Here is a 23,150-nt window from a genome sequence, read left to right on the forward strand (position 1 = left end):
AATCCCTCTCTACCCTCTCCCTCAATCCCTCTCTACCCTCTCCCTCCTCCCCTCTCTGCCCTCTCCCTCAATCCCTCTGCCTCTCCCTCAATCTCTCTGCCCTCTCCCTCAATCCCTCTCTGCCCTCTCCCTCAATCCCTCTCTGCCCTCTCCCTCAATCCCTCTCTGCCCTCTCCCTCAATCCCTCTCTGCCCTCTCCCTCAATCCCTCTCCCTCTCCCTCAATCTCTCTCTGCCCTCAAAATCTCTCTCTGCCTCAATCCCTGGCTCTCATTCTCTCTCCAACTCTCTTTCTCACTAAGAGCTCCTCTCAATCCTTCGGTCTTGTTTATTTAACACAGGCTCCCCTCCTTCCACACTTATGTCTATTTGGCTGTGGAAGAGCCAAGACAGGGGTGACAGCATAGGGTCTCATAATACGTCCATGGGGTGTGAGTGATAAGTGGTTTGGCACAGCTGTGTAAATTAGGCCACACACAGACACACAGACAGACAGACAGACAGACAGAGGATTTCAATGTGTGTACATTAGTGTCACCCAGCCCCAGAGATCAACAGATGCCATGGCTCTCTTCAGTGTCAGGGCGCAGGGCCAGATGTTGGTCTCTCACCTCCGCCCTCCTGTCTGTCGCGCCCTGTCCTGACATACTGTGCCTGACAATACGAGTTATCACAGAGTTGTGTAGAGCTCACAGAACCACCAAAAGACTGTTGATAGAACAGCTTAGGGACGTCTGATATGAAGTCACTGTATAGCACAGGAAGTGGAGGAGGGAGAGAATTATAGTCCAGTCTCCAGAGGCCTGGTCGCTACTGCAATAACCCAATAGAATGTGTCATGACCGTCAGAGCCTGACCTGATGGCTTGATGGAGGGGTATTGAAACCAGGATAAGGGGGAATCTGTGGTGCTGCTTCTGGCATTGTTGTCATCTGACAGACCTGAGAGCCACTTACACTATTACGCACCAAATCTGTGTCCCAAATGGCCCCCTATTCAATATATAATGCATTACTTTTGACCAGACTTATGGGCCCTGGTCAAAAGTAGTGCACTATAAAGGGAAAAGGGGGACATTTGGGACACAAGCAATGTCTCCTGAGTCGCGCTACATACAGCGCCCAGACGGATGGCACACACCAAAGGTCACGATGTGGCGCTTCAATAGAAAAAAGCAGATCCATCTGATTCTGAACACTGCTGATAATCTAATGAAGGAATATCATTTAATGACATCCACAAGACAGCGGTGCTCTAACTCAATCTATCCATTATCATCATACTATACATGTTTCACTATTTATCCTCCAGACTATTGTACAGAACAGAATTGACAGCATGACCTTGGAAGGCTCGTTTCTACAATGGATCAAGACCAGTGTTCTGTCTTCCAGTGCCATTTCACATTTGAATTTGAAAGGTGACAAGGTAAGTGTGTTGGGATAAACTGGAGGATAAGTGAGATGCCATGTTGAGGAGCCTCATCCAATGATTTACAGGAGCTATTCAGTGTCAGAATTATAGTAATTTAAAATTCACTGTGCTGTTTCCTGAGGATAGCACTGCTACAACCTCCAAGTCCTGTGGTATCTTTCTTGAGTGCAATAAGTCAGAACCTCGGCTTAACTAGTTTGTCTGACAGACACCACCCCCCCATAGTACTGTGTCCCCATCACTGCTTGGGAGTTTGAAGCACAACCTTATCAAAACAGCACAACTCCCCCTAGTGGCCTGGCTGCCAATCTCCATTAAAAAGACTCGGCTAATAATGGCTAATAAGAGCGTCTGCTAAATGACTTAAATGTAAATGTAAATAGCATGGCGCAAGCATAAATACGGCCAAGCTTCAGTATTTTTGGTGCAGGAGATGGTAGAAAGACGGTAGTTGGTTTAGCTCCCGGCAAAACTATCATAGTGGCTACGAACCACAGAATAACTTGGAAACATTTACCCCAATCCATTATATATGGCCAGAAATGATTACTGGAGGAGATGTGATGGTTCCTTGCAGAGATCAGGCTTCAGGCATGAGGGAGTGAAGGGTTAACCAAGCTGAAGATAGTGGGGTCATACAGTTGAAATTGGAAGTTTACATACACTTAGGTTGGAGTCATTAAAACTAGTTTTTCAACCACTCGGCAAATGTCTTGTTAACAAACTATAGTTTTGGCAAGTCGGTTAGGACATCTACTCTGTGCATGACACAAGTCATTTTTCCAACAACAGACATATTATTTCACTTATAATTCACCGTATCACAATTCCAGTGGGTCAGAAGTTTACTTGCACTAAGTTGACTGTGCCTCAAAACAGCTTGGAAAACTCCAGAAAATAATGTAATGGGTTTAGAAGCTTCTGATAGGCTAACTGACATTATTTGAGTCAATTGGAGGTGTACCTGTGGATGTATTTCAAGGCCTACCTTCAAACTCAGTGCCTCTTTGCTTGACATCATGGGAAAATCAAAAGAAATCAGCCAAGACCTCAGAAAATAAATTGTAGACTTCCACAAGTCTGGTTAATCCTTGGGAGCAATTTCCAAATGCCTGAAGGTACCACGTTCATCTGTACAAACAATAGTATGCAAGTATAAACACCATGGGACCACGCAGCCGTTATACCACTCAGGAAGGAGACGGGTTCTGTCTCCTAGAGATGAACGTACTTTGGTACGAAAAGTGCAAATCAATCCCAGAACAGCAAAGGACCATGTGAAGATGCTGGAGGAAACAGGTACAGAAGTATCTATATCCACAGTAAAAACGAGTCCTATATCGACATAACCTGAAAGGCCGCTCAGCAAGGAAGAAGCCACTGCTCCAAAACCGCCATAAAAAAGCCAGACTATGGTTTGCAACTGCACATGGGGACAACGATGGTACTTTTTGGAGAAATGTCCTCTGGTCTGATGAAACAAAAATAGAACTGTTTGGCCATAATGACCATCGTTATGTTTGGAGGAAAAGGGGGAGGCTTGCAAGACGAAGAACACCATTCCAACCGTGAAGCACGGGGGTAGGTACAGCATCATGTTGTGGGGGTACTTTGCTGCAGGATGGACTGGCGCACTTCACAAAACAGATGGCACCATAAGGAAGGAAAATTATGTGTATATATTGAAGCAACATCTCAAAACATCAGTCAAGAAGTTAAAGCTTCCAAATGGACAATGTCCCCAAGCATACTTCCAAAGTTGTGGCAAAATGGCTTAAGGAAACGTTTGACCCAAGTTAAACAATTTCAAGGCAATGCTAACAAATACTAATTGAGTGTATGTAAACTTCTGACCCACTGGGAAATTGATGAAATAAATGAAAGCTGAAATAAATCACTCTACTATTACTCTGACATTTCACATTCTTAAAATAAAGTAGTGATCCTAACTGACCTAAGACAGGAAATTCTTACCAGGATTAAATTTCAAGAATTGTGAAAAACTGAGTTTAAATGTACAGTGGGGAGAACAAGTATTTGATACACTGCCGATTTTGCAGGTTTTCCTACTTACAATGCATGTAGAGGTCTGTATTTTTTTTATCATAGGTACACTTCAACTGTGTGAGACGGAATCTAAAACAAAAATCCAGAAAATCACATTGTATGATTTTTAAGTAATTAATTTGCATTGAGCTCTGGAGCAGGTTTTCATCAAGGATCTCTCTGTACTTTGCACTGTTTATCTTTCCCTCGATCCTGACTGGTCTCCCAGTCCCTGCTGCTGAAAAACATCCCCACAGCATGATGCTGCCACCACCATGCTTCACTGTAGGGATGGGGCCAGGTTTCCTCCAGACTTGATTTCGTCAGACCAAAGAATATTGTTTCTCATGGTCAGAGTCCTTTAGGTGCCTTTTGGCAAACTCCAAGTGGGCTGTCATTTGCCTTTTACTGAGGAGTGGCTTCCATCTGGCCACTCTACCATAAAGGCCTGGTTGGTGCTGCAGAGATGGTTGTCCTTCTGGAAGGTTCACCCATCTTCACAAAGGAACACTGGAGCTGTGCCAGAGTGACCATTGGACTCTTGGTCACCTCCCTGACGAGCCCTTTTTGGAACCACCAAGGACGAGTCTTGTTGGTTCCAAACTTAATCCATTTAAGAATGATGGAGGCCACCGTGTTCTTGGGGACCTTCAATGCGGCAGACATTTTTGTGGGACCTTATATAGACAGGTGTGTGCCTTTCCAAATCATGTCCAATGAATTGAATTTAACACAGGTGGACTCCAATCAAGTTGTAGAAACATCTCAAGGATGATCAATGGTAACAGGATGCACCTAAGCTCAATTTCAAGTCTGTGTGTAGATTGCTGAGGAATAGTTTTTCTTTAATCTATTTTAGAATAAGGCTGTAACATAACAAAATGTGGAAAAAGTCCAGGGGTCTGAATACTTTCCGAAGGCACTGTATATCCCTCCAAACCACATCTCACGGCAGTACTCAGTGCCAAAATGACCACTATTTGGTATTAGATTAAAAATGTCATCTTATTTCATGCTGTAATAGTGGCATCATGCACCGCTGGACAAAGACAAGGAATCTAAGAGTCAAGAGCCACTTAGTCCAAAAACCACCTATTAGCTCCTGGGTCATTCCACCAATTAGGTGCCTTTTGAGTAAGTTAACTTGGTGGAAAAAAACAAACACATTCTGTCATAAAGAACACAAAAAACTTTCTCCCATCTCAAAAATTACTAGAGTAAGTGCCTATTAAGCGCCAAATAAAGTAACAGGGTTGACCGTAACGGGGTTGACGATTTCATCTTAAATCAGCCATGAATCCTCTCGTGACAGGGGGAAAGGAAGCTTGGAGGGCAGGGAGTGGCGATTGAATGCAGGCTTCACAAAAAAGGTTTTGTCTATCTATGGGTGACAGGGTTGACATGTTATACTTGACACACTCAGTTTTCCACCAAAAAACAACAGAAAATGGCCAAAGAGTAGAACCAGCTGCTTTTACACTAGGATATAACTATTAGATGTTTGTGATTTCTTTTGAAAAAAATATCTATAAAGGAATAGTTTCACCATATTAAAACGAGAGTTCAGTTCCTGTAACAGGATTGACCTTAAAATGATGTACAGGGTTTGGTTTTTATACCTTAAAATGAATCACTAATAACATTAAATAAGAAATGATTTTGTCAAAGCAACAACTAGGGTTTTACAATGACAGTAAAACATTTGAGACATGTTGGGGTTAAGTAGGTTAAATGTTCCCAGAAGTCACAGAGAATGCAGAGGGACATGTCAAAATGCACAATTTGGGAACTTTATCAAGTCTTTATTCATTTAAAAAAATCAGGTTTGTAGAATTTTCTTAGTGCTGTACAATATACACTGCTCAAAAAAATAAACAACACAATGTAACTCCAAGTCAATCACACTTCTGTGAAATCAAACTGTCCACTTAGGAAGCAACACTGATTGAAAATACATTTCACATGCTGTTGTGCAAATGGAATAGACAACAAGTGGAAATTATAGGCAATTAGCAAGACACCCCCAATAAAGGAGTGGTTCTGCAGGTGGTGACAACAGACCACTTCTCAGTTCCTATGCTTCCTGGCTGATGTTTTGGTCACTTTTGAATGCTGGCGGTGCTTTCACGCTAGTGGTAGCATGAGACGGCGTCTACAACCCACAGAAGTGGCTCAGGTAGTGCAGCTCTTCCAGGATGGCACATCAATGCGAGCTGTGGCAAGAAGGTTTGCTGTGTCTGTCAGCGTAGTATCCAGAGCATGGAGGCGCTACCAGGAGACAGGCCAGTACATCAGGAGACATGGAGGAGGCCGCTGAGGGCAACAACCCAGCAGCAGGACTGCTACCTCCGCCTTTGTGCAAGGAAGAGCAGGAGGAGCACTGCCAGAGCCCTGCAAAATTACCTCCAGCAGGCCACAAATGTGCATGTGTCTGCTCAAACGGTCAGAAACAGACTCCATGAGGGTGGTATGAGGGCCCGGCGTCCACAGGTGCCCTGTGCTCTTCACAGATGAAAGCAGGTTCACACTGAGCACCTGACAGAGTCTGGAGACACCGTGGAGAACGTTCTGCTGCCTGCAACATCCTCCAGCACGACCGGTTTGTCGGTGGGTCAGTCATGGTGTGGGGTGGCATTTCATTGGGGGGCCACACAGCCCTCCATGCGCTCGCCAGAGGTAGCCTGACTGCCATTAGGTACAGAGATGAGATCCTCAGTCCCCTTGTGAGACCATATGCTGGTGCGGTTGGCCCTGGGTTCCTCCTAATGCAAGACAATGCTAGACCTCATGTGGCTGGAGTGTGTCAGCAGTTCCTGCAAGAGGAAGGCATTGATGCTATGGACTGGCCCGCCCGTTCCCCAGACCTGAATCCAATTGAGCACATCTGGGACATCATGTCTCGCTCCATCCACCAACGCCACGTTGCACCACAGACTGTCCAGGAGTTGGCGGATGCTTTAGTCCAGGTCTGGGAGGAGATCCCTCAGGAGACCATCCGCCACCTCACCAGGAGCATGCCCAGGCGTTGTAGGGAGATCATACAGGCACGTGGAGGACACACACACTACTGAGCCTCATTTTGACATGTTTTAAGGACATCACATCAAAGTTGGATCAGCCTGTAGTGTGGTTTTACACTTTAATTTTGAGTGTGACTCCAAATCCAGACCTCTGGGATGATAAATTTGATTTCCATTGATAATTTTTGTGTGATTTTGTTGTCAGCACATTCAACTATGTAAAGAAAAAAGTATTTAATAAGAATATTTCATTCATTCAGATCTAGGATGTGTTATTTAGTGGTCCCTTTATTTGTTTGAGCAGTGTATTAAAGGGCTCTTAATTTAGTATAACAGGCTCTTCAAAATTCAATATTTGGGCACAATTTCGACTTAAAATGTCAAAGGGACGCAGAAGGCACTGATTTCCCCCCTACCGGCTAGTGCCAAGGATAAGTCCTTTATGAGAGAAAATAAATAGTTTGCTGAGTGATAGGCTCTTGAAGGGATGACTGTCCCATTTTGTTATAGCCCAGCATTAATAAACCTGATCTATCCGGTAACTGAGCATCAACCCTTTAGATGACCTGAATCAGGCGTGTTTCATGATGTTGACTTGGTTATCACTCAGAGGTGCCAGCCGGGCAGTGTCCGTCTCACCTGTGAGAGCCACTCCTCGTCCTCCTGTCCGCTGTGGTCTGACGTCAGGCTGTCGTAAGACTCGTGGCGCGTGACAGGACCCGGGCTTCCAGGGGGCACCACTGTGGACACAGAGAGAGGTTGATGGTGTTTGTTAGAGTGAGAGAGAGAAAGAAAGCGAGGGACAGACAAGGAGAGAGAGAAAAAGCTCAAGTTTTTCCTGTTGGCTTGTTTCTCTGACACTCAGTTAAGAGAGCAAAAAGGGCATGTGTGTGCCTGAGTGTGTGTAGGAGCATGTGTAAGTGAGAGAGAACATGTGTACACACTCATGTGTGTGAGTGAGCGTGCATGTGTGTGTGTGTGTGAGGCTCCGTCAGCAGCACAGGCAGAGAGGCACCCAGACAGACAGAGTATTAACACGCGTGAATAAGCAGCAGTGGAGAATGAAGCTCAATGTGTAAAATCTGTCTTTTCTCCTGGCACCTCGGGGCCTAGCACCCCCCCCCCCGTCCGTGGTGAATTTGTTTAATGCAGGAATGACTAATAAAGTTGTTAAGTTCTCATCTGGAGCGCACAAGGCGCTGCTGTCTCTTACGCCTCCTCTCTCCCTCGCTCTCTCTCTGGGTCTCTCTCTGGGTCTCTCTCTGAGCAGGTGTTGGGAGGCTTCTTAAGGAGGTGTGCTTGTCGGCTTGACACCACATACACAGCAGCGCTGTAACAAATACCTCGACTGACTCTCTTCCACTGTGGAGAGGCTGACCTTATTTTCCTAAAAGCTTGTAACACACTGCTCTCACCTGCTCTGGAGAGACGGGTAGCGTGAAGGTGTGTGTGGTTCCTAGCCAGATACTTATGTTGCTCTCTAACAAAGCCTGCTTATGTTACTTATTAAACAAAAATCATTACTACCCCTCCCTCCTTCCTTCCATCGCTCTCCCTCCTGCTCTACTCTTGCTCTCTGACCCTTGGGGGCAATAGCTGTTCCCTAATTAATTATTGATGCTTTGGAGCAGTTGCTGTCTGGCTCGGGTTACGGCGTTGTGGGGGTGGGGGGGCTTCCATTGGCCTGAGAGAGCCGGACGGACATGCTCCTGAGTGGGGAGGCAGTGGTCATCCCCAAGGCCCAAGCACAGACAGACCTCTGTGTGTGCGTGTGCGTTAGCGAATGTAGGGATATAGAGACAGACTGACCCCACCAAACAGTTACAGACATATCTACCAGAGTCAGTGGCTGGATAAATATATAGACAGATCAATAGACAGCCATTGGGTCTGCTGCTTTTAAGGTCTTCACAGACTTTCTTAACCCTTTACAGTCTCGGGAATTGGCCTATATGGACACGGCTAAATGGAAATGTTTCTTCCAGAAGAAATATGAAAAGCATATGCATAAGCATGGTAGCAATTTAAAGGTAAGAGTTTAAAGATTATGGGAAAATTATTAGACCAAAGTTGAGGACAACAGTTCACCTGACACAAGAATCCAAACATTACACTGCTGATTGTGTGCAATTCACCGCTTTTCCTGGAAAATATGGAGTAGGTGCAACATAAAACAATGACAAGGGCTTGAGTGAGAGGACTAACTGGTGTCTCCAAGTGGTCACAGTTCCTAAGTCATTTCAATGTATTTTTCTGACTGAAAGAAAAGTCTTCAACTATAAGGTGTTTAAGCTCTTCTAGCTGTGACGCTGAGGAACTACAGCAAAGCACACTTGTAGTTGTTGGGAACACAATCCTACATCCTCGCCATCCCTTTCACAATTACTGTTGTTGTTTATGCAATCCAAAAACAGCCCATTATAAATCTGGGCCAGGTGGGCAAGCTTGTTCTGTTCCAACATGACTAGTTATAAAATACCATCTTACAGTGTTTCACAGGGCAATTCAGAGAAAAATAACATCATTTTGAAGTGCAGACAGCAGTCATGCATTTAGGAAAAGTTTTTCTTCCCAGCGCAGCAGATGGCTATACTGGTCCACTAATACACAACTATTAAAGGCCCACTACACTACCTGTCTGAAACGGTGTACTATTTCATTAACGCAAGACGGCATATTTGCTTCAGTGATAGTTGATAGCAAAGACTACAATTTGAACTGACTCAGGCGGAATAATATAACCATTCCTATGAAGTAGAATTATAACAAATGTATGGTGTTTACCAGGCAAATCTGATTGGTGTTATTCTTTGGAAAATACCCTGTTCTGGTAACACACCATCATAAAACAAAAGTGATTTAAAAAATGTTCCTAAGCGATCTTAACGAGCCTGTGTCTCTGTGTTCTAAGAGGAAGTGGTGTAGTTCTGCTGATCAGAGGAGACACACAGTGAGTGGTCTGGTCAAGGCCAGTAGCAGGAGGAAGTGCAGGGATGCATCCAAAATGGCACCCTATTCCCTATATAGTGCACTGGTCAAAAGTAGTGCACTATATCGGAATATGGTGTAATTTCAGACAGAGTTAGTTGTCTGTTGGATGACAGTAGCAGTAACAGCACGTAAAGTGAGTAGACCCAGAACAAAGCAGGGCCAGATATTGATCAGGTCTGACTGATGACCTCTGGGGAGAGATAAGACTAATGATCTGAGGTGGTCTCTCTCTCTCTTCCACTGATTTGGACAGTCCTTTTTGACAATTCGGAAGACCAGTTGGGATAATGTCACTATCTGACAAGGCCGGCTTGTACAGTGCTTGTCTATGGCTGATCCTCCTTTCCCACATTTTCTTTAACAAACAGCCCAGAGGTAAAGAACAATCAGCCCAGAGGAGGTAGAGACCAATCAGCCCAGAGGAGGTAGAGACCAATCAGCCCAGAGGAGGTAGAGACGAAACAGCCCAGAGGTAAAGACCAAACAGCCCAGAGGTAAAGACCAAACAGCCCAGAGGTAAAAACCAAACAGCCCAGAGGTAAAGACCAAACAGCCCAGAGGTAGAGACCAAACAGCCCAGCGGTAGAGACCAAACAGCCCAGGTAGGTCAAAGACCAAACAGCCCAGAGGTAAAGACCAAACAGCCCAGAGGTAAAGACCAAACAGCCCAGAGGTAAAGACCAAACAGCCCAGAGGTAAAGACCAAACAGCCCAGAGGTAGAGACCAAACAGCCCAGAGGTAAAGACCAAACAGCCCAGAGGTAAAGACCAAACAGCCCAGAGGTAAAGACCAAACAGCCCTAAAGACCCAGCCCTGTAAAGACCAAACAGAGAGGTAAAGACCAAACAGCCCAGCGGTTATTGACAAACAGCCCAGAGGTAAAGACCAAACAGCCCAGAGGTAAAGACCAAAGGCCCAGAGGTAAAGACCAAACAGCCCAAGACCAAACAGCCACAGTTACTACATTATGAAAGGAATCAGCCCAGGGCTAAAACCAAACATTTTAGGTATTCTTATCTTTTATTATTTCTTAGCCCAGAGGTAAAGCAATCAGCCCAGAGGTAAACATCCAGACTAATAAATATTGAAACTAGGGGGAGGCCAGGGCCAAAAAGCACCAGCGCAGCCACCACTGAAGTGTCCAGCCTACTCAGAGGAGCCAGCCAGAAGATCAGGGAGGTCAATTATTCACGCCATGTTTGCCTCAGTGAAGTCTTGCGGCCGGGGAAGAGGTGTCTGAACACACAGCTATATGAATACAGCCCCCACACTTCAAAATAACAGAAAATATACCCTAAATCTCAAGAATGAATGCTGCAAATGGGGAAGGAAAAAAGCCTCACATTCGTCAATCGTGTGGTGGTGTTATTCTAAGGGATCCGACCACAGGTTTAAATCTACTCAAGACAACTCAGGGCAACACAAATTGGCCCCATTTATTCACATTGGAGCCAGCCAGAAGATCAGGGAGGTCAAAAGGTTTGCCTCTGTTTCACCTAACTGGCTGGCTGAATACAGCCATTCAAAATAACAGAAAATGACTAAAGCCAAGAATGAAAGCTGGATGGAAAAAAGACAGCAATCGTGTGGTGGTGTTATTCTGAGGATCCACCACAGGTCATCCTCATATCTCACTGTGTCCATTTATTCACATTGGGCCTTTTAGAATAAAAAGGGTCTCTGTCTGTGTGTGTGTGTGTCTGAGTGTGTGTGTGTGTCTGAGTGTGTGTGTGTGTCTGTGAGTGTGTGCACCTCTCTCTCTCCGTCTCTTATCATCCCCAGCAGTGTAGTGGAGTTGCTGTTTACCAGGCTGTGGCAGAGCAGAGCGGGCCCAGAGCGGTGCTAGTGGGGTGGGCAGACGGACAGGTAGAGATAGTGACCATGAAGTGGCACCACCGCTGCTTTTAATCACCAGCCTGCGAGGCTCCTCTCCGGCTGGGCTGGCATGACCCTGAGCTCCATCCCTCCACAGCAACATGCATTTTTAATCACACCGGTCATTCAATATAGAGAGCAGCAGCTGTCAATCACACAACATGTAAACACTCTAACCCCAAACTCTAGAAGGTTGTGGAACCCAGCTAGGTCCCTGAATACACACTCATTTGCAGATCTAAAAAAGATACCAGTGATTTATCATACACCCCTGCCTCGCTCCCTCCCTCTCTCCATATTTCTCTTTGTGACCTCTCATCTCCTCCACGTCTCTCAATTTCTCTGTCTTCTTCGCTTTCCTATCCCTTTCTCCTCCCGTCATGCACTCCTTCTGCTTGTTGACATTTGAGGTAGTATCTACTACGTAAACTAGACCCTGATACTGTAGTTTGTATTGGAGCAGGGTGGAGAGCAGCAGCTTCTCCCTCCATAAACTCTGATCTTTACACACCACTGGAGAAGGCCAACACAGTGTGTGTGTTGTGTGGCATCCCCGGGTCAGATTGGCCCCCCCTGGATCACATCATCTCTGCCCATCCATCTGCTGGTGAGCGGAGTGGACGCACAGTGTTATGAAACAGAACGGGTGCAAAGCGGAGGAAGGAAAGGTGGCACTCCGTGAGGCGTAGTAGCATGCAGGAAACGCCTGGGGGTGGAGCGGAGCAATGGGTAGAAGTACAAGACGGAAAATGAAGTAAGTGCATATTGTATTGACCTGGGTGTATGAGCGCGATAGGGTTGGTGCTGCTTGGCTGTCAGGAGGAACGGGGGCGAGGGAGAGACAGATGAGGGGGGGGGGGGTGATATTTTGTACATCACTAATTGGAGCTATTTGTGAGAAAGCACCGAGACTAAATCATTATGCACTCTGTCTGGCCCATTGTGCCCTCTGTCTGGCCCATTGTGCCCTCTGTCTGGCCCATTGTGCCCTCTGTCTGGCCCATTGTGCCCTCTGTCTGCCCCATTGTGCCTTCTCACAGGACCAAGTCACACTAAACCCAGCGCCGATGCCCGCTGCCGAACAATCACACCAACTTAACTTCATTGCTCTGACACTAGAAAGGACTATTAGAACTCATTTGAGAAAATATCCTACTCATTCAGCCCTGAGCACTGGGAGAATGTCTACTTCCCAAATGGCACCCTATTCCCTATAGTGCACTACTGTTGACCATAGGACGCAGGTCAAAAGTAGTACACTAAGTAGGGAATAGGGTGCCATTTGGGAGGTAGACATTTTAGCGTAGAATAGAGGAGACAGAAGAACAAGCACACGGGATGAGAAGGGGATTTGCCCCAACGGCACTTCAAGAGCTAATTACTGATTTATGTTTATGATTATGCAGCTAATGCAACAACGCACAGTTATAACAGAGGTTAAGTTAAATGTGTGGCCATCCGTGTACACTCTGCCATCTCCAGCCTCCACAGCCTGTCACATATCAACCTGAAGTGCTTGGTGCTCTTTGTACTTGTTACTGAGTTAGGAGGAGTTGAGGCTGGCTAATCGGCTTCATTTGAATGAGTTGAGTGGAGTTGGTTGAGCTGTTAGCGTTGTCATGCTGACTTGTCCAGACGAGGCAGACACAGCGACACACTGTGACAAAGACTTGATGGAAAGCGCCGTACAGACGGAACAGAACGGATGAAAAGCTGATAGTTTGTGTGATAAGAGATCTGAGGCCAGAGCACTACTCAGATGGACTGATGTCTGATCTCCACTGAGGGTTTTAAGAGGGAACAGGGATGTAATGGAGGAGGACTGAAAGGGTCCTACTCTCAGCATGTCACCAATAAGAAGGCAAAGACAATCTCCCATAGAGAATAAACAGTAGGAATCAGTAGGCTTCAGCTCTGGCACCGGGCTAATGGTGCACACATACACACGCACAAATAGTACATATACACACACAGTGTATAACACTTACATCCAGCCAGGAGGTATTGGTAATATTGCACCAGGTCAGAGGCCAGCACCAGAGGGTGGTTGGAGAGAAAGGGAGGCTGCAGCTCATTCCACAGTGGAGTCCTGTAACAACAAAACACAACAAACACACAGTCAATTACAGAGATCTCAGGATCTCTCCCAAATGGCACCCTATTCCCAATGTAGTGCACTACTGTATAAATCATACAGTAATATATTGTGCAGTTACACAGTAATGTACTTAAATCTTCATAACATTAACCACAGCTTAACAGAGGGGGGAAAAACAGAGGGTCTGTGTGTGTGTGTGTGTAAGGGTCAGTTACCTGGCCAGGCTCCAGCAGGCCCGTGGACATGTGTTGAGCTCCAGGGGTGTGTCATCGCTGATCTTCTGGGCTGTGCTGATTGGCCGAGGCTCCAGGACATGCTCCACTAGGGTGCCATAGCAACTGAGGATGTAGAGGGACTCCACCACTGACCGGCTGGACTGGTCTGAGGAACAGGGGAGGTCAACAGGTCAACGTTACAAAGTAAGAGGAGCGTGGTGTTGTGACATTGCTAAGTGTTTTGTCTACTTCGCCCAGCATCTCCCTGAGTGGGTTTGTACTTCCTTGACCTTAATGTTGGGTCTACACAGGGGGCTTAGAAAGGTCAATGCACAGATCCAAGTCAAATGGTATTTGCGATTCTCACACCGATTTTAAACTTCTACATTTTGCCAAATGAAAACGAAATGAAAGTGTTTTAGCGTGATGGTGGTTTTGGGGGTAACAGCTAGGATACTAATGCACTAGTGGGATATGTAATGATAAACATAATGCTACAAAGCCAAAGCGACCCCTCCTCACCTTTCTCTCTCTTCATGTTGGGGTTGGTCATGTACCAGGAGCGTGAGGCAGCAAAGACAGCAGCCACACAGAACTCTCCTCCACTGGACTTACTGGGGGAGATCTGGGGGGGAGGCTTGGCTTTGCTGCAGGAGAAAGAGCGAAAGAGAGAGGGGGTGAGTGGGTAGCAGAACACAGCCGAAGGGACACAGGGTTCTCCTCTTGAAGAAAATAAAGGCTGGCGGTTTGAGTTGTTAGATCAACTAAAGCTGTAGTTAAAGAATGAGAGAATGATACCAATCTGGTTTGAGATATTAAAGTTCAAACACTGTCACATCTGTGAACAAAGAACAAGCCAAGCTTTTAATACAATTACATTTCATGCGATTTAACAAAATAAAGAGATGAGCATGACTTAAAATGAAGTGCATTGGTAGCAACAAAAAATAGAAGACAAAATCTTTTTTGCCCTGAATTGTCTCCAATTCCACTGTGCCGGTGTTTGGACAAATGATTTATGTACTGGTCTCTACTATTCAGCCAATTAAAAACAGCATTAGACATAATACAGGATATTTCCTCCCTCATCCAACACAGGGTTCCTGCAGTCGGAACGGGATAACGTGTGTCTCTGTGTGTATTCCCATGCCAGTAGATCAGCTCTGTAGTTGATGATGCCCTTCCTTTTGTCATGAGGCATGTCATGTACACTGAAACCACCACTGGCCTGACCATTGACTGTACTGAGGACTGGGTTTGTCCACACGCCGGAAAACACACACATGAATAGAACTGAGTTCCAGTGGATGCCATAATGGTTATCACTTGAACATGAGTCTCGAATGCTGCTAGTCTTCCAGCTGCTTCCCCTAGTCTCACTTTGAGTTAGCCGTTTGAGAGAATTTACTGGGAGTTATTGGATTATTCAGACATGTCAGGACCGTTTGGATGAAAGCGAACACAGGAAAGGTTCAGTATGGTGACAATGCTGCATATGCTAGTGATGGGAGAACAGTAGCGGAGTGGCCTGGTATTATTGTCCAGCCCTATAACCAAGGTGGACACTAAAACCCCCGGTTTTCACTCACACACACTCCAAGATTTTGGAACATGAAAATTCTCTATAATGAAATGTAATATTCAACAATTCACTTCTGATCAATTCCTCAAACATTTTCCATACTATCTACCCCAAAGTGGTTATGTTGAATCCAGTGTGAAGGCATACTGTCCAGTACTGGAACTATCCTTGGTCTCACAGCCTCAAACTGACACAGCCTGCACACTAATAGGTGTTGAATGACCTGTTGTGGGCCTCAACTCTCCCTCCTCTTCCCTTATAACTGTCAGCAGCTGGTAAATGACTCACAGGACGAGGGGAGATGTTGATGTCTTAGTTTAGCCGACACCGTGTGATGGGTGTTTCTGGGTAGAACAGGGGGAAAGCCTTAGTGGCTGTGTATTTATTAGTGTTGGATAAAGGGGGATGCTGAATAACCAAATATCTACAGTAAGCCGTGCTAGCTGATGAGAGAGAGATCGGAACATGTCAGGATATTGCCTTGGCTAACTCTACGGCCCTCTCTCTCCTCCTCGGGATCTGTCCATCCGTCCGATTGTCTGTCTGTCTGTCTGTCAGTGTGTCCAGGAGATAGAGCCATGAAAACATCAGAGCCTCGGCCGGACGGCCAGGGGTCAGCCAATACAGCACACTGCATCCTTCTCACTCCGCATTCCCTCTCTCCCTCATCCTTTTCTCTTCCAGTCACATTCCGTTTTCTCTCTCCCTCTCCGTTTTCTCTTCCAGTCACTCTCCTCACGTTTTCTCATTCAGTCACTCTCTCTCTACGTTTTCTCATTCGGTCACTCTCTCTCTACGTTTTCTCATTCAGTCACTCTCTATGTTCTCATTCAGTCACTCTCTCTCTCTACGTTTTCTCATTCAGTCACTCTCTCTCTACGTTTTCTCATTCAGTCACTCTCTCTCTACGTTTTCTCATTCGTTTTCTCATTCAGTCACTCTCTCTCTACGTTTTCTCATTCAGTCACTCTCTCTCTACGTTTTCTCATTCAGTCACTCTCTCTACGTTTTCTCATTCAGTCACTCTCTCTCACGTTTTCTCATTCAGTCACTCTCTCTCTACGTTTTCTCATTCAGTCACTCTCTCTACGTTTTCTCATTCAGTCACTCGTTTTCTCATTACGTTTTCTCATTCAGTCACTCTCTATGTTCTCATTCGTTTTCTCATTCAGTCACTCTCTCTCATTCAGTCACGTTTTCTCATTCAGTCACTTTCTCTCTACGTTTTCTCATTCAGTCACTCTCTCTACGTTTTCTCATTCAGTCACTCTCTCTATGTTTTCTCATTCAGTCACTCTCTCTCTACGTTTTCTCATTCAGTCACTCTCTCTCTACGTTTTCTCATTCAGTCACTCTCTCTCTACGTTTTCTCATTCAGTCACTCTCTCTCTACGTTTTCTCATTCAGTCACTCTCTCTACGTTTTCTCATTCAGTCACTCTCTCTACGTTTTCTCATTCAGTCACTCTCTCTCTACGTTTTCTCATTCAGTCACTCTCTCTACGTTTTCTCATTCAGTCACTCTCTCTACGTTTTCTCATTCAGTTACGCTCTCTCTACGTTCTCATTCAGTCACTCCCTCTCTATGTTCTCATTCAGTTACTCTCTACGATTTCTCATTCAGTTACTCTACGATTTCTCATTCAGTTACTCTACGATTTCTCATTCAGTCTCTCTCTCTATGTTTTCTCATTCAGTCACTCTCTCTCTATGTTCTCATTCAGTTACTCTCTCTCTATGTTTTCTCATTCAGTCACTCTCTCTCTATGTTCTCATTCAGTCACTCTCTATGTTCTCATTCAGTTACTCTCTACGATTTCTCATTCAGTTACTCTCTACGATTTCTCATTCAGTTACTCTCTATGTTTTCTCATTCAGTCACTCTCTCTACGTTCTCATTCAGTCACTCTCTCTACGTTTTCTCATTCAGTCACTCTCTTTCTACGTTTTCTCATTCAGTCACTCTCTACGTTTTCTCTCTACGTTTTCTCATTCAGTCACTCTCTCTCTACGTTCTCATTCAGTCACTCTCTATGTTTTCTCATTGTCACTCTAGGTTTTCTCTCTACGTTTTCTCATTCAGTCACTCTCTCTCTACGTTCTCATTCAGTCACTCTCTCTCTCTCTCCATGTTCTCATTGTCACTCTCTCTCTGTTTTCTCATTCACTCACTCTCTCTCTACGTTTTCTCATTCAGTCACTCTCTCTCTACGTTTTCTCATTCAGTCACTCTCTCTACGTTTTCTCATTCAGTTACTCTCTCTACGTTCTTATTCAGTCACTCTCTCTCTACGTTTTCTCATTCAGTCACTCTCTCTTTCCTCATTCAGTTACTCTCTACGTTTTCTCATTCAGTCACTCTACGTTCTCATTCAGTCACTCTCTCTCTACGTTTTCTCATTCAGTCACTCTCTCTACGTTTTCTCATTCAGTCACTCTCTCTCTACGTTTTCTCATTGTCACTCTCTCTCTACGTTTTCTCATTGTCACTCTCTCTCTATGTTTTCTCATTCAGTCACTCTCTCTACATTTTCTCATTCAGTCACTCTCTACATTTTTTCATTCAGTCACGCTCTCTGTTTATCAACCTCTCTAATGCAACATCTGCATATCAAAGTATGACTAATATGGTGAAGATGGGAAACAACAAATCCTGTTCCACGCTCTGGATCTCTCTCTAACAGAATCAATGATATGGGAGCTGGTGAATGGTTTGGGGAGGGAGGGAGGCAAAGAGGGTTGGGGTATGTGTTAGTCATAACAGAACACGTAACCTCACCCACCATGATTTGTGTGGGTGCGTGCGCGTGCGTCTGACAGCTAGTGGTGAGCGACATGGAGTCTGTAGGGCTCTTCTTTAGTGAGGTTTACTACCATCTCTCCAACGTTCTGCTTCCTCTCTCACGTACTGGAAAAAAATGGTAATCCTCAAAGCTTGTGGTCAACCAGTTTCAATATCCTCAGGAAACACAAATCCTATTCCAGGGTGGCTTGACTTTGGTTTTGGGGTGAAATCTTATGCTGACGCATTTGCCACACGGAGCTGTGTGTGGTGTGAAGAAAGGTATTTTCTAGCCCCGCTATTCACCGTTGCCTTTGGGCAGAGGCAGGCTTGAGTAATACTTCAAGAAATAGCATCGTTTAAAAAGTACATGTTTTCATGAATTGAGGAGAAAGGCCCAATGACAAATTAAATATTATAGAAATGTGGCTAAGAAGAGAAGAAGGCTGCAAGGAGCTATGCTGCAGGGCTGGCCTGGGTACTAACACACACGTATGTACGCCCGAACACACACCACAGACTGTGTTAAGTTGTCCTTGTAGTGTCTCCATACTGATCAGCTAGAGTGGCTGCTCTCCCTTTGAAGAATCCTGAGTTACCACCGTCTGCCAATGGGAGTGGGATCACAGCTTGGTTCTCTGAGTAGAAATGGCCGCAAAAGTTTATTCATCTGCGTTTCAAATCATTATTTTCCACTCGGTCTCACTTGAAGTGGCTTGAAAGTGTTGAGGTTTAGACAGACAGACAGACAGACAGACAGACAGACAGACAGACAGACAGACAGACAGACAGACAGACACAGACAGTACTCTGGACTCCATATGGTACAGAGGAACCGGTCAGGAAAGAGGAACAAAATTAAAAATATAACCCAGTATCAATAAACTATGAAAAATAAATATACCGAGTGTGACGGGGGAGAGGGGGGCGATGGATGTCACTAAACCGAAGCCAAATCCCCTTTTCTCTCCTTCTCTCTCCCCACAAAATGTTTTTTTGTGCTATTAGGAAGAGACTTCATTTTCTCTGCAACTTTAATTCACTGAAGAGACTACTCGCATGTCATTTCCACTTTTAATTTAACAAATGAGGACTCGACTGAGCTAATAGCTTTTCCTCAGGGGCATAATTCAATCTGCGACGTCCACCATCAAAGTTGTTTGGCATTACAGGGCTGAGGCGAACATGAGGCGCCATCAAGGGGTCGGGAGGGGGGCAGGGCGAGAGCAGCAGCTGACAGCCTCCATTTATTTTCAGGGCCCTCTCCGTAAACAAATCCGATAGAGCCGCTCGTCCAGCGACTGAGAGCAGGGGGGGCTGTAGGGTAGAGCAGACCAGTGGTTGCATCCAAAATGGCACCATATTTCCTATACAATTTTACCAGGGCCCATAGGGTTCTGGTCTAAAGTAGGGCACTACATAGGGAATCATTTGGGAAACACACAGTGTAACGCTAAACGGGGGTGAGAGGAGCGGACGCAAAGCCCATGTTTAATATGTATCAGTGGCTGGGCAGATAGATAAGATAGATAGATAGATAAAATAGATAGATAGATAGATAGATAGATAGATAGATAGATAGATAGATAGATAGATAGATAGATAGATAGATAGATAGAGAGAGGACAGAAAGAGAGAGAGAGGACAGAAAGAGAGAGAGAGAGAGAGAGAGGACAGAAAGAGAGAGAGACAGAAAGAGAGAGAAAGGACAGAAAGAGAGAGAGAGACAGAAAGAGAGAGAGAGACAGAAAGAGAGAGAGAGACAGAGAGAGACAGAGAGAGACAGACAGAGCCACGAGAAAAGGGCAACCAGTGAAGAACAAACACCATTGTAAATACAACCCATATTTATGCTTATTTATTTTATCTTGTGTCCTTTAACCATTTGTACATTGTATATATATATATATAATATGACATTTGTAATGTCTTTACTGTTTTGAAACTTCTGTATGTGTAATGTTTACTGTTAATTTTTGTTGTTTTTCACTTTATATATTCACTTTGTATGTTGTCTACCTCACTTGCTTTGGCAATGTTAACATGTTTCCCATGCCAATAAAGCCCTTGAATTGAATTGAATTGAGAGACAGAGAGAGACAGCGAGACAGAGAGAGAGACAGAGAGAGAGACAGAGAGAGAGACAGAGAGAGAGACAGAGAGAGACAGCGAGAGAGACAGCGAGAGAGAGTGCTTTGGCCAGCCATGTGGAGGACAGATCCTTCAAAGTCACGTTTATTATTTTAAAGCAGCCTTCCAAAACAAAGGTGGCCTTGGGGTAGGAGGCTGGAGCTACAGACAGAAGGCCGTAATGATGAGGCCATTTGGAAGTTTTAGCATCTCAGGGAAGGAATTAGAGGCTGTGTCCCCTATGTGCCCTGGTCAATAGAGTGCACATATGTAGAGAATAGGGTGTCACTTGGGATGCACACAGAATCAGAGACTTCAACCCCCTTTCCTCGCTCTATGTCTAATGTTCCTCCTCATCATACTAATACTGAGAGAGGGATTTATTGTGGAATGGTTGGATCCCCTGCCGGCCTGCCACACCCCAGAACAGCCCTAGATGGAGGTTCCACATGGTGTTAGCACTGAGGCTATATTTAACAGCTAGTCTAGTGTGATCTCATGTAATTGGACAACGGTGGTCAGAGAGGTTACTCGCCACACTCGTCCATCCTGAGCTGTTAAAAAAAGGAGGGATACAGAGAAGGAGAATGAAGGATCATTAGGGTTCAGAGAAGAGGCAGACGTGCTACTGTATGTGTCATTGGGTGTGTCCTCATGACACCCTATTCCCTATATACACACACACACACACACTATTTTTGACATGTGTAATGCCCTACATTCTAGGGGATAGGGTGAGAGGAAAAGAGGTTCAGGTCCTCATGTCAACATCCTCTATAGCCTGTCCAAACACCACACTTACTGTTTATAAAACACATTGGAATGATAAAGTTTGACAAATGATCTGTTATTACCTCAGTTCGGGGACAAATGCCATTACAGAAACAATACTGCTTTAACTAGCTCGCTTGAGTTGGAGCCAAAGGCAGGCAGTTACTGTCACTGTGGGGGGGGTTCATCATGCTAACAAATGCTAATGATGTACCTTTGAAAAGCATACCACTCTGAAATCACTAAGAGCCTAACTGGGAGGGAGGGAGGGAGGGAGGGAGGGAGGGGGAGGGAGGGAGGGGAAAAAGCTTCAATTAAAAAGTATGAGCGAGTAACTGGCCACAACAACTGAGGAAAGCCAAGACTTGGGGAAGGTCCACATGCTACTCATTTCCTAAAGTGAATGGAGGGAGTCGGCAGTCACGGAGGAACGAGAGGGTTGAGAGAGTGATTCGTCGTTGTCGGAGGAAAAGTTCACTGCACCGCCATTGAGCCCAGCCAATCAATCATCTGTCCATAAGTGACTCTGTCATAATGGGGCTTCTTTTTAAAAGCTTGTAAGCATCTGATTTCACAAGACAGCGTTGACAGAGAGAGACTGGACTTTCTGCCCTCCTGAGTATTAGAGCTACATTGTTAGAAAACTCGCGGCTAACTTAGAGAATTTAATGTTCTCTGTCGTTCGCAGTAGATTTAGGCCCAAACTGAGCGGCGTGGACACAAAAACGTCATATTAAACATATAGGCCTGCATGCGGCTGTGTAATTTACATTGAGGAAAATTGGCTATGACTAAATGCTGTATCAAATGTAATATCTTTCATCACAACTGTGGTAAATTAGATGAATTCGAAACAGAATGAAGCATGAATAGTGAAATGTCTGTACGTACAAAATAACACTGCTTTTTCATGACTATACAATCCACCGCGCGAGACAGGGAGGGAGGGAGACAAGGAGGGAGGTAGCGAGACAGGGAGGGAGGGAGGTAGCGAGACAGGGAGGGAGGGAGGTAGCGAGACAGGGAGGGAGGGAGGTAGCGAGACAGGGAGGGAGGGAGGTAGCGAGACAGGGAGGGAGGGAGGTAGCGAGACAGGGAGGGAGGGAGCGAGACAGGGAGGGAGGGAGCGAGACAGGGAGGGAGGTAGCGAGACAGGGAGGGAGGTAGCGAGACAGGGAGGGAGGTAGCGAGACAGGGGGAGGGAGGTAGCGAGACAGGGAGGGAGGTAGCGAGACAGGGAGGGAGGGAGCGAGACAGGGAGGGGAGGAGCGAGACAGGGAGGGAGGGAGCGAGACAGGGAGGTAGGGAGCGAGACAGGGAGGTAGGGAGCGCGACAGGGAGGTAGGGAGCGAGACAGGGAGGGAGGGAGCGAGACAGGGAGGGAGGGAGCGAGACAGGGAGGGAGGGAGGGAGACAGGGAGGGAGGTAGCGAGACAGGGAGGGAGGTAGCGAGACAGGGAGGGAGGTAGCGAGACAGGGAGGGAGGAGCGAGACAGGGAGAGGAGCGAGACAGGGAGGGAGGGAGCGAGACAGGGAGGGAGGGAGCGAGACAGGGAGGGAGCGAGCGAGACCGGGAGGGAGCGAGCCAGCGAGCCAGAGGGAGCGAGCGAGACCGGAGAGAGGGAGCGAGCCAGCGAGACAGAGGGAGCGAGCGAGCGAGACAGAGGGAGGGAGCGAGACAGAAGGAGCGAGCGAGACAGAAGGAGCGAGCGAGACAGAAGGAGGGAGCGAGTGAGAAGGAGCGAGCAGAGACAGGAGAGAGGGAGGGAGCCAGAAGGAGGGAGAGAGCCAGAAGAGGGAGCGAGCCGGGAGGGAGGGAGCCAGAGAGGAGCCAGAGAGAGGGAGGGGGGAGGGAGCCAGAGAGAGGGAGAGAGCCAGAGAGAGGGAGAGAGGGAGGGAGCCAGAGAGAGAGGGAGGGAGGGAGCCAGAGAGAGAGGAGGGAGGGAGCCAGAGAGAGAGAGAGGGAGGGAGGGAGCCAGAGAGAGAGAGAGGGAGGGAGGGAGCCAGAGAGAGAGAGAGGAGGGAGGGGGGAGCCAGAGAGAGAGAGAGGGAGGGAGGGAGCCAGAGAGAGAGAGAGGGAGGGAGGGAGCCAGAGAGAGAGAGAGAGGGAGGGAGGGAGCCAGAGAGGAGAGAGAGAGGGAGGGAGGGAGCCAGAGAGAGAGGGAGGGAGCCAGAGAGAGAGGGAGGGAGCCAGAGAGAGAGAGAGC

At 46.2% G+C, this 23,150-nt stretch overlaps 1 protein-coding gene across 1 annotated transcript in view; it reads right to left on the reverse strand.

Annotated features, from left to right (window-relative positions):
• The window catches only part of LOC115141758 (BCAS3 microtubule associated cell migration factor-like), a 355,332-nt gene that overhangs the window by 214,054 nt on the left and 118,128 nt on the right, over nt 1-23,150 (reverse strand). Inside the window, 5 exon segments of the mRNA XM_065000321.1 lie at nt 7,139-7,239; nt 11,244-11,333; nt 13,355-13,455; nt 13,680-13,845; nt 14,202-14,326. Of these exon segments, the coding sequence (XP_064856393.1) occupies nt 7,139-7,239; nt 11,244-11,333; nt 13,355-13,455; nt 13,680-13,845; nt 14,202-14,326 (583 nt within the window).

This window comes from Oncorhynchus nerka, linkage group LG14, assembly GCF_034236695.1.
Source record: "Oncorhynchus nerka isolate Pitt River linkage group LG14, Oner_Uvic_2.0, whole genome shotgun sequence".
Lineage (NCBI taxonomy): Eukaryota > Metazoa > Chordata > Actinopteri > Salmoniformes > Salmonidae > Oncorhynchus > Oncorhynchus nerka.